The sequence below is a fragment of the Colobus angolensis genome, unplaced genomic scaffold (assembly GCF_000951035.1).
Source record: "Colobus angolensis palliatus isolate OR3802 unplaced genomic scaffold, Cang.pa_1.0 Scaffold471, whole genome shotgun sequence".
Classification (NCBI taxonomy): Eukaryota; Metazoa; Chordata; class Mammalia; order Primates; family Cercopithecidae; genus Colobus; species Colobus angolensis.
The window spans coordinates 601102-617817 of NW_012118166.1; the positions used below are offsets into that span (position 1 = coordinate 601102).

General features: G+C 48.5%; 1 protein-coding gene across 2 annotated transcripts in view; it reads right to left on the minus strand.

Moving 5' to 3' along the window:
- The window catches only part of CDC45 (cell division cycle 45), a 44491-nt gene that overhangs the window by 15000 nt on the left and 12775 nt on the right, over positions 1 to 16716 (minus strand). For both annotated transcript variants that reach the window (XM_011958680.1, XM_011958681.1), the window contains 5 exons: positions 12268 to 12323; positions 10615 to 10663; positions 8921 to 8982; positions 7185 to 7235; positions 1318 to 1437 (listed from right to left, as the gene is read on the minus strand). In XM_011958680.1, the coding sequence (XP_011814070.1) occupies positions 1318 to 1437; positions 7185 to 7235; positions 8921 to 8982; positions 10615 to 10663; positions 12268 to 12323 (338 nt within the window). The remainder of the gene's footprint in view (positions 1 to 1317; positions 1438 to 7184; positions 7236 to 8920; positions 8983 to 10614; positions 10664 to 12267; positions 12324 to 16716) is intronic.

The window sequence follows — 16716 nt, forward strand, 5'->3', positions numbered from 1 at the left end:
ATTCTCCTGCCTCAGCCTCCCGAGTAGCTGGGACTACAGGCGCCGCCACCTCGCCCGGCTAGTTTTTTGTATTTTTTTAGTAGAGACGGGGTTTCACTGCGTTAGCCAGGATGGTCTCGATCTCTTGACCTTGTGATCCACCGCCCCCGGCCCTCAGCCCTTTTCTTAAACATACCTGTCACAGCTCCTGGCACTGTGAGTGCAGCTGTGAGTGCGGACTGCCCTCCATGGCGGACCTCCCCTTTACAGGACGAGAGCCTGGTCCTGCCTGCTTCCTCGGCATGCTCGGTCCCCACCATTGCCCCTCCCAACTCCTGGAGACTCCCAGGCCTTCAGACCACCATGCTCCCTGCCCACACTCCAGCAGCTTCCTCAAGCCCCGGCGTCCTCAGCTCCCTGACTCCCTCCCTCCTGCCTCAGTCACACACTCCCATGGTCCCTGGGTAAGTAGTCCACCTTGCCACACACATGATGGGACCGGCTCCTATGCACAGCGGCTCTCCTCCCCAGTTCAGCCAGCTCTGCCCTGCTTCCTAGGCTCTGATGGCCACCTGACTACTGATGTGCCCACACTCACTCTTCCTCCTTCCCAGCCATCACAGTGCAGAGACAGGGCAGGTCCGTCCCTGACATCATGTAACCTGACTGCTCACAGCCACTGCTGCAGTCTGGGCCGAGCCACTATTTTGTGGCCTTGGAGAGCTGTGACCATCTCCTCGCCCCCAACCTGCCTCTACTGGGCAGCCAAGGGACCTTTTAAAAACCCTGACTCAAACTCTGGTCACTCCACAGTCTCCCGCTGCCTTTGGCTCACAAGGCCTGCTCTGGCCTCCTGACACCTGACCCCAGTCAGTCCCCCAGTCCCTCCTGTGTTCACACTGAGTGTGGCTGAGACTGTGTGAGATGTGGCCTCCCCATGGTCTTTCCTGAGCAATCCACCAATGTCGCATGTGTTTCTCAAAGAAACACCATACTGTGTGATTATATGGTAGCTCCCTTCTTCTTTCCTGACTGCATGAACTGCCACCCTCACTGCTACCACGTCCAGAACCAGGCCCACAATAAGCACTTTACAGGGACATGCTGGAGAATGGTGACACTTCCAAACTCAGCTCTGGCATTTAGAAGCCAAAGCCACACAGATGAGCTGGGGTAGCACACCACAGCCCCTTCCCCCAAAACTTCCTGCCCCACCTGCTTTCCCTCCTGGGGATGTGGGCCAGAATCCACAGAGGGTGACAAAGCAAACTGCCCGCTGAACAGAACCCTGGAGGCAGGGGTGCTGCCTGTGCCCCTCAGGCTGGGCCACAAGGATACTCATACTCAAAGGAGATCCGCGTGCAGTCCACGGAGAGCGTGTTCTCCTCATCCTCGTTCCGGTGGTTGTGGCGGGAAACGTGGCGCTGCAGGACACCGACATCAGTCACGTATTTCATTCTGGAAAAAAAAAGGTAGCACAAGCCTCGGCTGGGTCCCTCCAGATCTTACCAGGCAGCCTGAGCCTAGTTTCCACTCCTGCTCAGGAACTCCCTCAAGGGCCTGCTCACCACAGGAGCTGTTCCCAGGCAAGGACTAAGGACATGCAGCCTGCATAGAAACCAGGCAGCCAGGAAAACATGATTGGACGGAGCGGGGGGAGGGGGGGGGTGTGGTCTCCAGCCTTGCCAACCTCCTGTCCTCATGGGTCTCACACCTCCTGAGAATGGGCACTGCAGAGCCCACAGCCCACACAGCCAAGATGATAGACTCCATAAGTGACAGGGATCCACAGCAGAGTGGGTGAAATGTTCCCTATAAACTTTACAAAATTAATGAGGGCAGGGGGAGGGGAGAAATGAAAATGAACCCAGCTCGCAGCACGTCAGCATCAGTCACTAGGTCGGCATGCTCTCTGACTGCTTCCTCATAGTTGCTTGGTGTCTACTGCCTCAGAAGCATGTAGACTCCATCACAAGATCGTAGTTCCCCTCACTACTCTGTAGATCACAACTTGAACCTTAGGAAATGCTGTTTTCCCTCTGAGATATTCCTGTGGGTCCCATATACTGATGGAGCTACTGACTCAGCTGCTCCGAAGGACCCCACGAGGAGCTGACTCGGAGTGGTTTGTATACCCTGATGATTTCATCCCCCTTCCCCCACCAATCAACTATCCCAATTTTCCAGCCCCTCACCCTCCACAGTCCCCTTAAAAACCCCAGCCCAGGCCGGGCAAGGTGGCTCATACCTGTGATCCTAGCACTCTGGGAGGCCGAGGTGGGTGGATCACCTGAGGTCAGGAGTTTGAGACTAGCCTGACCAACATAGAGAAACCCCGTTTCTACCACAAATACAAAATGAGCCTGGCGTGGTGGTGCATGCTGGTAATCCCAGCTACTCAGGAGGGTGAGGCAGGAGAATCGCTTGAATCTGGGAGGCAGAGGCTGCGGTGAGCCGAGATCGCACCATTGCACTCCAGCCTGGGCAACAAGAGCGAAACTCCATCTCAAAAACAAACAAACAAAAAAAGACCCAGCCCAGAACTCCTCAAAGAGATGGATTTGAGGGTCTCCTCCCATCTCCTCACTCAGTGCCCTGCAATCATGAAACTCTTCCTCTGCTGCAAACTCTGCTGTCACAGTGTAACAAGTCTGTTACCGCACAGCAGGCATACAAATCTGCTGGTCCTGTAACACATTATGGGGAGCCTAGCCTGGAGCCCCTTGTGGGCATTTGCCTGTGGCTCGGTGCCCCTTTGCTGTTCAGTGGGAAGGACCCAGAGACAAGTCCAAAGCCCAAGTGGCCCCTGTGTTCCACTGAACTATGGGTGCCGCCGGTGCCCTGCCTGTTGACATGGCAATGTCAGCCTTTGGCGTGTAGACTGCTCGCAGCAAAGCAAGTTTCTGGTTTTGAAAGGCATTTTAGGTAAGTTTTCTCGATGCAACCAGCACCCCTTTCTCCTCTGATTTGCTGGCCCCTTTGGAGGTCTTGCGGCCTCTTCAAAGGTCTTGTGGCTCCCTCTGAAGTCTTGAGGCCTCCTCTGAGGTCTTGTAGACCCTCCCTAGTAATAGGAAGGGCCTTGTTTGAGGGGACTTCCTCTACATTGGAAGGAGACCAAAGAGAACTGCTTGGGAGGAATCCTCTTGACTTCTAAAATTTGTAACTTGATTTCGGAAGGCCTTTTGTCTTTGTCTTGTTATATATGTTTGTGTTTATGAAAGGCATCCCTGAAGGAATTAATGGCAGAAGCTCAGCAGGCGTAACTCAGTTGATCATATGCTTTTTCATCTTACCCAGAGACCACCCGCTGAACTCCTGGTTGCAGGTAATTCCTCCCAACTTTGAGTAGCTCAAAGGTGCTGGGGGCTGACAAGGGCAAGTGTGAGCCTCGCCACATCAAATCTGGGTGTGGAGTGGAGTGGTTAGTGTCTGCCTTTTTGTTGGGTGTATATCATCTCAGCTGGAATGAGAAATATTGATTTGGTTACTCCAAGCTGGGCACTGGGCTGCATCTTGTGAAATTGGTAAGACAAGAGATATATGTCTTCATCAGGTTAGTGCAGTGTATAACTTACCCACTGAAAGAAGGAATTCCTGTGGAAAACCTATGAGGACAGTTTCTGCCTGCTTTCTTTTTTTAAAACAGGGTCTCACTCTGTTGCCCAGGCGGGAGGACAGTGGCACAATCACAGCTCACTGCAGCTTTGACCTCCCAGGCTCAAGTAATCTTCCCACTTCAGCCTCCCAAGTAGCTGGGACCACAGGCGTGCACCACCATGCCCAGCTGATTTTTTTTTTGTAGAGAGGGGTTCTATGTTACCTAGGCTGGATTCCTGCAATCCTCCTACCCCCAACAAAGTGCTGGGATTACAGGCATGAGCCATCACCCCAGTCTCTTTTCTGCCTGCTTTGAATCTGGTGTTATTAAGCTACTGGTATTGAGATAAGACTCACTGTTTATGGTATTACTAATTCAGAGCTACTTGGAGATTTTGTTTTGCTTATACAGCTCAGCCAGTTGTAGCTAAAATGTAATCATTGAAAACTTGAAACTGGAAAAAAGAAGAAAGGGTAAGTTTTAAAAATCAAACTGCTATAGAAACTGCTTTATTCAAAATTTTAGTTCACAACCTTCATTGAATTACCTATTGGGATAAACAAAGTTTATGTGAATGGTTCCAATTTTGTCAGAATAATTTGGATCCAGCCCTCTTTTATAAACTGGTGAGCTGTCTCATGGCTAGAGTTCTGCAGTAAAAGCTGTACCTTTGTATGTGTATGTATGTGGGCTAAAATAAATTTAGATGTATGTACATGTGTTGTGTTATATGTTGTGTCTACACGGTACCAAACTGGCTCATAAATAAATGAGTGCTCATAAACAAAGTAAATAAGTTCAAATGTTTTTCAAGTTCATGTGACTTAAATGATCTTTAGTAAATAAGCTGGCTTTACAACCATTGGTAAAATAAAAATAGAAATGTCTTCAAAACTATCAGCATACATCTTTTTTCTGAGTTTACTGACCGAACGATTTTATATTTGTCTCTACTGGATATTTAGGGTGTCAGGACTTTGCATAAAAGGTTATAAGACTATAAACCTAACCAAAACCAGAATGATCTTTGTATGATTTTTTGACAAATAAGATTAATATTGTTGGTTTAATGATAACAGCTGAATCTTCTGAGTTGTCAGCAAAAATACATATGCATTTAACTTTAAGATTCTTAGGTGAACATCTGATGGTCATAGGCTATAAAAATGATTAAGAAGGCCAGGCATGGCAACTCACATGTCATCCCAACACTTTGGAAAGCTGAGGAGGGAGGACTGCTTGAGCCTAGGAGTTTGAGACCAGCCTCGGCAACAAAGTAAGACCCCAGCTACAAAAAAATAAAAAAAAATTAGCAGGCATCGTGACACACGCCTGTAGTCCCAGCTACATGGGAGGCAAAGGTGGTAGGATTGCTTGATCCTAGGAGGTCAAGGCTGCAGTGAGTTATGTTTACACCAACGCACTCCAGCCTGTGAGACAGACCCCATTTCAAAAAAAGAAAAAGGTTAACAATAATTTGAAATGATGACTAGTTTTGTCTAGTATCTCAGTTTTCATAAGTAATCTAGGCAAACTTAAAAATGCAGGAAATGTAAATTGTTATGAAAGCTTGTAGGCAAACTTTCTATGTAGCTTAAAATCCTAAAATTATTTTAGATGCTTGTTGGGTGTCTGGGTTATTTCCAATTAAGAAAGGGTTATAATATGCCACAAGATTCTAAGGAGGCCACAAGATCTCCAAGGAGGCCAGCAAATCAGAAGAGAAAGGGGGTGCCGGTTGCATGCAGAAAACTTTCCTAAAATGCCTTTCAAAACCAGAAACTGTCTTTGCTGCAAGCAGTTTATGCACCAAAGGTTGATACTGCCCCGTCAACAGGCAGGGCACCAGCGATAGCCCATATTTCAATGGAGCCCAGTGGCCCCTTGGGCTGTCTCTGGGTCCTGCCCACCGAACAGCGAAGGGGCACCTAGCCACGGGCAAATACCCATAAGGGGCTTCAGGTAGGCTCTCCAAAATTTTTTGTTTTGTTTTGTTTTGTTTTGAGATGGAGTCTTGTTCTGTTGCCCAGGCTGGAGTGCAGTGGCACGATTTCGGCTCACTGCAGCCTCCGCCTACTGGGTTCAAGCGATTCTTCTGCCTCACCCTCCCGAGTAGCTGGGACTACAGTACAGGTGTGTGCCATCATGCCCAGCTAATTTTTCTATTTTTAGTAGAGACGGTGTTTCACCATGTTGGCCAGTCTAGTCTCAAACTCCTGACCTCAGGTGATCCACTCACCTCTGCCTCCCAAAGTGCTGGGATTACAGGGGTGAGCCGCCGCACTCAGCCTCCAAAATGTGTTATAGGACCAGGAGGTCCATATGTCCGCTGTGCAGTAACAGACCTGTTACACTGATAGCAGAGTTTGTAGCAGAGGAAGAGTTTGATGATTGCAGGGCACTGAGTAAGGAGAAGGGAGCATTTTCATTTCTCCCTTCTCCCTGCCCTCATTAATTTCGTAAAGTTTATAGGGACAGTTTCAGGTACAAATCCTGTACAGGAAGTGCCACTGAGCACAACGAGAACAGGAAAACGCCACTCTAGGTTCCAAAGGGCCACCAACCAAGACAGTGACCGTGGGGCCTCACCTGAGAGACTGCTACACACCAGGAACAGTGCCTATCAGTGCATGCACCATGGTGTTTCTAGCCCCTACATTATCTGTGCACAGATTCCATGCTACTCTTAACACAGGAAGGGACTGAGGCCCAACAGGGCAGTGGGCTGTGCCAAGCAGCCCCAGGCCTGAAACTTGGGCTTCTCCTGCCTTGTGGGCCTCATTGCAGGACCCAGACAGCGGCAGGGCTGGGGAGGCAGGAAATAGTGGCATGGGGCCTATTCAAACTGCATGAGGAGACCAGTGCCCAACTGGAGACTGTGCCTAGGGCTGTGCCAGGTGACAGCTTGGGGACATCTACATGGGTCCTCTAGGAGAGGGCCGGCATGTTGGGGTCTAGGTTCATGCCAATCCCTAAGAGGTTCTGCCTGATGGCCACTAGAGAAGGACGGCCCACTTCATGCATTAGCGGGGATGAAAGAAGCCGACCCCTTCACCCCACAGCATCTGCATTCTGAGGCAATCTTGCAGCTCACTGTCAGTCTATCAGATGGGGAGCCCACCACTGAGGGCAAAAAGGGGTTCTGCTTCACACCAGACCCCTTAAAATCCTCTGGAGCCTTCCCCTTACCTTTGGGGTCAAACCCCTATCCTTGGCAAGATACTCAGGGTCTTCACTAGGGGCTCTCATCCCACCCCCAATCTGTTCCTGTGTCTTCCCCCAACCCCGACCTACTGCAAGGGCCACACCTCAGCACCTGCCTCTAAGCCTGGCCCTGCCCATAGCACCCAGCACAAGCAGGGCACTGGGAGAGAACTGGGGAGGCTGGCTCTACCTGCAAGATGAAGAGGCCACAGAAGGCCATGGTCACTTGGCTGGTACTTAGCCCTTTCTCAGTGACAAATGCCTGGGCCCAAGGAGGAGGACCAGTCCTCACTTCTCAATAGGACCCTACAGAGACCCGCTAAAAACTTAGTGGCTATGGTCAGGCTGTGCACCTGGCCACAGCACAGGGCTGACCCTGCAAGGCAAGGGAGTATGGCCTTACTGAGTGATCTTGTCTTGCACCCACTGGTCCGTTAGTCCAACGATGGCCCACCTGGAGGAAGAGAAGGCAGTGGAGACAGCCTATAGCCCACCTGGACTCCATGAGGCCTGGGGGACGGAGTGAGATGATGGAACGGGCCGAAGCTCAGCACTCTGGGGAATGTCCTGCCAGTGGGGCCAGATCCTGGCTTGCCTCAGTCGGGTGGCCTCTCTCCTTGAGGTGGAGAGGTTAGAAGGGTAACTGGGGCCTCGCAGTGCAGTGTCTGCCACTGTGGGAGCTTTAAGTGCTCAGAGGAGGAAAATCTCCCAGGGCAGCCATGGCAGCTGTAACAGGAGTCAGCACTCCTGCCCACTCCCAGGCGATGCTCTGCTCTTGTCCTGCGCTGCTGACCGCAACACTCAGAGTGGAGTTGATGTAGGACCGTGGCAGAGGCCTGTGCTGAGTTGTTGGTGACCCTGGTATCACTTCATCTCTCTGAGTCCCTCATGTCACCTGCCCCCAGCACAGGGGACCCTAGTTGTGTTCACATCTACTCATCCTGCAGCTTAAAGTAGCAGGATGTAGAGTAGTAGTGTTTAGGCCTCTGGTGAGCTTCAAGGCTCTTGTCTTCAGGTTCATCTTTTACCTATGAGACCCAGGCAAGGCCTGGCTTCCCCAGCATGATGGCCAGCCCACGGCAAGAGTGACTGGGTCCCACTGTGCTCAGTCATGCCAGGTGCAGCCCGCACAGTGGACTCAGAGCAGGGATGGTTCTTCCTACACCAAATTTTGCCACCGTGTGCTGGGGCTGCAAGGATGCCTAGCAAGAGCTGCCTCCTTTTTTAGAGACAGCATCTCACTTTGTCACCCAGGCTGGACTACAGTGACACAAATGTAGCTCATTGCAGCTTTGAACTTCTGGGTTCAGGCAATCTTCCTGCCTCAGCCTCCTGAGCAGCTTGGACTACAGGTACTGACTACCACACTCGGCTAATTTTTGAGACAGTTTCATTCTTGTTGCCCAGGCTGGAGTGTAATGGCTCAGTCTTGGCTCACTACAACTTCTGCTTTCCGGATTCAAGTGATTGTCCTACCTCAGCCGCCTGAGTAGCTGGGATTATGGGCATCCACCACCACACCTGGCTAATTTTTTTTTTCTTTCTATTTTTGGTAGAGACAGGGTTTTACCATATCGGCCAGGCTGGTCTGGATTCCTGACTTCAGGTGATCCGCCTGCCTCGACCTTCCAAAGTGTTGGGATTAGAGGGGTGAGCCACCACGCCCGGACAGTTTTTTTTTTTTGAGACAGGGTAGTCTCAAACTTCATTGCCCAGGCTAGTCTCAAACTCCTGCACTCAAGTGATGCTCCTGTCTTGACCTCCCAAAGTACTGGGATTATATGGATGTAGCATTAGGATGTGAGCCACTGCAAAGGCTGCCTCCTTCAAACCTCACACTCCTCCTGTCACTTGAATTTACTGAGCACAGGCTGAGCAGCAGGAGTGGGGAGGGTGAAGCTGTACTGTATCCTCTTCCTCTGCATTCTCCAACACTCCAAGTCCCATGTTTGTGTGAAGCTCCCAGAGCTTCATAGTTAGGAGGAAGACCAGAATCACACACATTCCCAGAAAGGGGCTGTGTCTGACACTCCTGGTGGGGACAGAGGAAGCGCCCTCCCTGTGGGAGGACAGAGCTGCTTATATGGTACTGACCAAGGCAACAAACACTCCCACACAGCTGCCGCAGGGGCTACGTACCACAGCATGTCATTCAGGTCCTTGGACAGCATCCATGCCAGCTCAAACATCACCATGGCTGACTGCAAGGAAGCAGAGAAGTCTAAGGCTTATGGGAGAGGCATGTGCTGGGGCTGGGCCATGAAGCCAGGCTAGACCTGAGCCAGAAGGGCCCTGGCAAACGCCTGCGGATGGAGGGTCTGCCGGGCCAGGGAATGTGGGTGGATTCTAGCCCAACATGTGGGATGAGTACATGCTAAACTGAGAAGAAGAGGACTGAAAGTAACTCCTTTGCTAGCTAAAATCATTACTGTCTGTGTATTTTATCCTGTAGCAACGGTAGAATTCATTTGGTAGGGGCAGCTCAGGTGTAGCACTGGCTGGGGCCTCTTTGCCTCTTTGGGTTCCTCAGTGATGCCTGAGGCAGGCACTGAATCCTGAAGGCCAGATCCCATCGTTTGCCTGGCTCTGCATCCGCACACTCCTCCTGCTTGGCTGGTGTCCTCAAACACATTCCCAGGAAGGCTAGGTGAGGCAGAGCCCTGGGTCCAATTATTTGAATATTAAAGAGGGAGGGGCCTCAGGATCTCTTGTGAGGAGGGTCTTTCCAACAGGGCTGTCCACATCAGAGCATTTAACTCCCATAAGCAGAGGGTCTCTATTTGGTAAGACCTCGAGGAAGACTGGTGTCTGACCAGAAGACCCTAAGATCCCCTTTGTCGTGAGATGTGGGCTTCCTCCAGGGAGAGAATTTCCAAGGGAATTGGTCCCATATATTTGGAAGGAGGTATTTTCTCTAAGCGAGCATCAACACCCTCCCCACCAACTGCTTAGAATTTTCCATGTGCACGGACTGAGCAGAGACAGCAAAGGATGATCCTTCAAAGGACAATGGAACCTTGACAATAAAAGGGACACTGGAAATACAGTGTTAGAGTTCAAAGTCCCAGCATTAAATTCTAACACTAAATATAGGATGTTTTATTGAAACTGATTTTTTAGGGCTCCTTAAGGCCTTGAGCTCTGCTCAACACTATCAACATAGTAGGTTTTCCACACTAAATTGTGTTTTATAAAAGACACACACTGATGTACTGTTATAAGTCTATAGCATTTTTTTTTTTTTTTGAGACGGAGTCTCGCTCTGTCGCCCAGGCTGGAGTGCAGTGGCCGGATCTCAGCTCACTGCAAGCTCCGCCTCCCAGGTTTACGCCATTCTCCTGCCTCAGCCTCCGGAGTAGCTGGGACTACAGGCGCCTGCCACCTTGCCCGGCTAGTTTTTTGTATTTTTTAGTACAGTGTTAGCCAGGATGGTCTCGATCTCCTGACCTCGTGATCCACCTGTTTCGGCCTCCCAAAGTGCTGGGATTACAGGCTTGAGCCACCGCGCCCGGCCATAAGTCTATAGCATTTTATCTTTTTGCACAGAGACTAGTACAAACTCATTCTGTATTTTTGATGATAAGCAAAAATAAACGCTGCTCTTCTTTGATCACCTATTGGGTGCAAATGAGGATTATTCTCTTTACAGAAGAGGAGGCGTTTAAGGCTCAGAGAGCTTGCAACAGCTGCCCAAGGTCACACAGGGGGAAGACATGGAGCTCAGATTCAAACCAGGCTTTTATGGCTCTAAAATCTGTATTTCTTCTTCACATTTGAGGACACTGACCCCTGGAGTCAGAACTTTATAGTAAGTTCCACCTATTAGTACTTACTGATGTCCCATGATATTCATACTGTTCGTAGTCGAAGAGGATGTCTCTTCTGTAATGACACAAAATGCAGGTCTTCAACAGGAAGTAGCAGTACAGGAAGCCAAATATTTTGGAAAAATGCTAAACTTGACAGTATTCAATGAAATGCAAATTAAATCATGGTACTATTTGTTTTTACATATTGACTTAGTTTTTTCTTTTTCATTGAGACAGGTTCTCGCTCTGTCTCCCAGGCTGAATTGCAGCGGTGTGATCACAGCTCACTGCAGCCCCGACATCCAGGGCTCAAGTGATCCTCCTAACTCAGCCTCCTAAGTTCCTAAGTAGATGGGGTTATAGGCATGTGCCACTACACCCAGCTAATTAAAAAAAAAATTTTTTTTAATAGAGACAAAGTCTCACTATGTTGTCCAGGTCGGTCTCAAACTCCTGGGCTCAAGCAATCCCCCCACCTTGGCTTCCCAAAGTATTGGGATTATAGGCATGAACCACCACACCTGGCCCCTTATTGACTCTAGCAGAATGCATATGTGTAACATTGGGAAATTAACACAAACTGCCAGTGGCAATGTATGATGTAAAGTGGTATAATTCCAGAATTCCAATTCAGAGAAATTGTCCCATAATTACAATTCAAACGAAAAAGCAAGACAAAACTTGCTGTGTGCACAAAGTAATTCATTGAAGCCTTAATTATAATGGCAAAATACTGGAAGTAACCTACATTTCAAAAAGGGAAATTGCCAATTAAGTCCTATGCTGTTTAGAAAGCCTGTTCAGAACTATTTTAAATGGCTATATTAAGTAGAAAGATGCAAAATCAGATGTATATCATGTAAAATAGGCACAAGTATGTATAACCCAGGAATAGAAATCCAAACCCAGAATCTCTTTGAATTAGAAAGTGTGATTATGGATTATTTTCACTTATCTTTCCTTATGCTTCCTGAAATGGTTTTCTATTATCCTTTTTTGGTTTGTTTGTAGAGACAAGGTCTCGCTCTGTCACCCAGGCTGGAGTGCAGTGGCACAATCATAGTTCACTGCAGCCTCGAACTCTCCTGGGTTCTCCTGCCTGGGCCTCCTGAAGTGTTGGGAATACAGGCGTGAGCCACCACACCTGTCCTACATTGTCCTTATCCAAGGGGGCAGCTTTCCTCCTGTGGCAGTGGCAGGAGTGCATGCCCTCAGCTGAAACGGGTGGAATATCAGCTGGATGGCCGGGGAAACCTTCCATGACAGATCCAGCAAGGGCTTCCCCCAGGACCCACCTCAAGGGCACTGCTGCATGCTCACTTGAAGCTAGAATAACCTTTCCAGTATTTTCATTTTAGAGCACTTCTTATAAATAATTTGTAAATCAAAGTATCTACACTGGAAAAACTCAATAAAAATAAAGAGCCGAGGCCATGGTCTCTAATGGATGGCATGTAGCTGGGAGACCTTAGGGCTGTCCTGTCACTCATAGGACCGGGGAACAGCCTGGAGCTCTTCTCCAATGCAGCAGCCACAGGTTCACTCTCAGAACCACTGCCCAAAGGTTCTAAACTGAATGAATTATCCTGAGACAGAAAGTCAGAGGTATGGGTGGCACCACAGAGCACCAGGCAAGTGGGTTCCTGGTGCTGGGAGCAGCTGGAAGCACAGACTCACCTCCGGGCCTCCCACTCTCGCTGCTGCCTCCTCCGCATGGTTTGCTCCACTATCTCCTGATACAGGGACAAAGAGAACAAAAGGTGGGGCAAATGCACCAGGAATTTATCCCCACAGCCCGAGAAGGTTCCAATTTGGCAGAAGTCAGTAGGCCCAGACCCCTGAGAGAGAACATGGTCACACACCAGTGCCCCGAGCGCAGCCTGTTCCTACGGAAGAGAAGCATGGAGGCAAGGGATGACTGCGACCCCTTCTGGCTCCCAGCTCTCCAGACACTGTGAGCAGAAAGAGTGGGGGGTTCCTAAGCACCTGCTCCAGGCAAAACTGTGTTCATCCACCCTAGCTGGATGAACACAGCACTATGGGATCTAAGGTAAGCTCACACCCACTCTGTACCAGCTTCCACATCAGGAAGGATGAGAGCTAACATTTCTTTTTTTTTTTTTTTTTTTTTGAGACGGAGTCTTGTTCTGTCGCCCAGGCTGGAGTGCAGTGGCTGGATCTCAGCTCACTGTAACCTCCGCCTCCCGGGTTCACGCCATTCTCCTGCCTCAGCCTCCCAAGTAGCTGGGACCACAGGCGCCGGCCACCTTGCCCGGCTAGTTTTTTGTGTTTTTTTAGTAGAGACGGGGTTTCACCGTGTTAGCCAGGATGGTCTCGATCTCCTGACCTTGTGATCCGCCCGTCTCGGCCTCCCAAAGTGCTGGGATTACAGGCTTGAGCCACTGCGCCCGGCCGAGAGCTAACATTTCTTATATTCTACCATGCGTTAGGAACTACTCTAACGTTACAGGCACAACCTCGTTTAATCTTCAAAACAAAGGCATGGAATAACGTGGTAGGTTTAGAAATCCATGGTCCCGAGACTCCTGCTTCTCAGAAGATGGAGTAGATATATTTTTCCCCATACATTCATTAAATATATAAAAAACCCTTCGACATCATAGATCAAACAAAGTAAGACTGGGCGCAGTGGCTCACGCCTGTAATCCCAGCACTTTGGGAGACAGAGGCAGGCGGATCACATGAGGTCAGGAGTTAAAAGACTAGCCTGGCGAACGTGGTAAAACCCCGTCTCTACTTAAAACACAAAAATTAGCCGGGTGTGGTGGCACATGCCTGTAATCCTAGCTACTTGGGAGGCTGAGGAGGAGAACTGCCTGAACTCAGGAGGTGGAGGTAGCAGTGAGCCAAGATTGTGCCACTGCAATCCAGCCTGGGCAATGGAGTGAGACTCTGCCTCAAAAACATACAAACAAAAAAAAAAACAAAGTAAGACTCTGAAAGGTAGAGGTGAAGGCAGAGCAGTTAGGGACTCTGGGACATGAGGAACAACACGGTGTTCCTTGAGTTCTCCTTCTGGCTCATACATGCCAGACTTGGAGCTGAAGAGCCAGGAACCTAGAAACACCAACAGGTGCAGACAAAAAAATAAAACAAAACAATAAAAACCCCACAAAAGCTGCTCTGTCTAGTCAAAGGACTGGGAAGGAGCAGCCTCCCAAGACAGAAAGCTTTTAGGCAATAGCCCATCTACTCTAGCCAACACCACCAAGAACATCCATATCCACCCCGGCAAGGCCCAGTGGGGGCCTAGGCTCCCATCCTTGCGAAGCTGTAGCAAGGCACCCAAACCCTTCTGTCTGGTGATGTCAGAGTGGCCAAGGAGGGAACTGAGACTGCCACCCATGCTGGTTGGTCACAAGTCCATACGGCACCTCTGGGTGGGAGAACCAATGGTGGGAGAACCTAGACTTCCACCCCCACCTTCCAGAAATGAGAAATTCCTCCCCTCCCTGCTAGGAGGGTATCAGAGGCAGCAAAGTGGGAAGCCTGGACCTTCACTGCCCCAGGTGATAGACATCATGGGGAACTTGAACTTTTACCTCTACCTGGCATCACTCACTCTCCTTGCCAGAGCTGTGTCAGAGAAAGCCAACTAAAACAGAACACTTAAAGAAGACATGAAATCTCATCACATAATACAAAAATCTCCTGGTTTCATTTGAAAATCACTCATCATACCAAGAACCAGGATGATCTCAAAATGAATGAAAAAAAGACAACCTACCTATGCCAACACCAGGATGACAGAGTTGTTAGAATTATCTGCCCAAGATTTTAAAGCAGCCATCATAAAAATGCTTCAACGAGCAATGACAAACGATTGAAACAAATGAAAGCCGGGAAGCCTCAGCAAGAAATAAGAGATCTAAAGAAGAGACAAGTGTTCTAAACAAAGTTTAAGAAAGAAAGAATATGTACATATATATAAAAGCTTACAACTGAAAAATACAACTGGAATATTAACTCAGCAAATAGGTTGGAGAGCAGAATGAAGGGGACAGAGGGAAGAATGAGTGATCTAGCAGAAAGGCAGAAATTACCCAGTCTGAACAACAGAGAAAAATAGACCAAAAAAACTAGAACCTCTGGGACTTGTGGGGCTACGACAAAAGAGCTAACACGTCATCAGTGCCCCGAAGGAGGAGAAAGAGGGCGCACCGAAAACACACTTGAAGAAATAATGGCTGAAAATTTGGCAAAAGACATAAACCTGTTGGCTGGGTGTGGTGGTTCACGCCTGTAATCCCAACAGTTTGGGAGGCCGAGGCGGGCAGACTGCTTGAGGCCAGGAGTTTGAGACCAGCCTGGCCAACATGGAAAAACCTCATCTCTACTAAAAAAAGTAGCCAAGCATGGTGGCACATGCCTATAATCCCAACTACTCAGGAGGCGGAGGTTGCAGGTCCTCCAGCCTGGGCGACAGAGTGAGACTCTGCCTCAAAAAAAAAAAAAAAAAAGAAAAAGAAAAAAAAGACATAAACCCGCAGATTCAAGAAGCTGGGTAATGGGAAGTGGAGGTTACAGTGAGCTGAGATCATGCCACAGCACTCCAGCCTGGGCGACAAGGCAAGACTGAAAAAAAAAAAAGAAACAAATAGGATAGATACAAACCCACACCAAGACACATCCTAACATCCTAATTAAACTTCTGAACACTCAAACAAAACCAAAATATCTCAAAAACAACCAAAGAAAAATAAGACTTTAACGACAGGGAAGAAGCATGAATGACAGAGGATTTCTCATGAGAAACCATGGCAGCCAGAGTCAGTGGCACAGTATTTTCCAAATGCTGAAAGAAAATAAGTATTAACCCAGAATTCTACATCCAGTAAAAGTATCTTTTAGGAATATAAAAAAAAAAAAAAAATCAAGAAATTCTCAAAGATGGAAAACTAAGGGAATTTATCTCCAGCAGCTCTCCCCCAAAGGAAAGATTAAAGGAGACTGTTAAATAGAAACAAAATGGAAAAGAAACCTTGGAACACTGGAAAGTAAGAAAAAAATACAATAAGCAAAAATGAGGTAAAGACAATAGGTTTTCCTTATCCTTTTGAGTTTGTAATTATGCTTGATTACTAAAGCAAATATTATAACACTGTATATGTGGAGGAAATATTTAAGAAAATTATATTATAAATGGGGCAGAGTAAAGGACATTAAGAGGCGGCCGGGCATGGTGGCTCATGCCTGTAATTCCACACTTTGGGAGGCTGAGGCAAGTGGATCACCTGAGGTCAGGAGTTTGAGATGAACCTGGCCAACATAGTGAAACCCATCTCTACTACAACACAAAAACTAGCTGCGGCATGGTGGCGCACACCTGGGGGCCCAGCTAGTTGGGAGGCTGAGGCAGGAGTACTGTTTGAACCTAAGAGGTGGAGGTTGTAGTAAGCTGATATTGTGCCACTGCACACTGCACACCAGCCTAGGTGACAAAGTGAGACTCCATCTCAGAAAAAAAAAAAAAAAAAGAAGGTAAGATTTCTATGTATGACTCAACCGGTAAAATGATGATACCAGTAGACTGTGTTAAGTTATGGATATGTAACATAATCACCTGAAACAACCACTAAAAAACCTATACAAGGAGATATACTCACAAACACTAGAGGAAAGAAAAAGAAATAAAACAGGCTGGGCGCAGTGGCTCACACCTGTAATCTCAGCACTTTGGGAGACTGAGGTGGGCGGATCACCTGAGGTCAGGAGTTCGAGGCCAGCCTGCCCAACAAGGTGAAACCCCATCTTTACTAAAAATACAAAAAATTAGCCGAGCGTGGTGGTGGGCTTCTGTAATTCCAGCTACTCGGGAGGCTGAGGCAGGAGAATCAGTTGAACCTGGGAGGTGGAGGCTGCAGTGAGCCAAGATCGTGCCATTGCACTCCAGTCTGGGTGACAAGAGTGAAACTCCATCTCAAAAATTAAATAAATAAATAAATAGCTGGGCGCGGTGGCTCAAGCCTGTAATCCCAGCACTTTGGGAGGCCAAGGCGGGCGGATCACAAGGTCAGGAGATTGAGACCATACTTGCTAACAGGGTGAAACCCCTTATCTGTTAAAAATACAAAAAATTAGCCAGGCATGGTGGTGGGTGCCTGT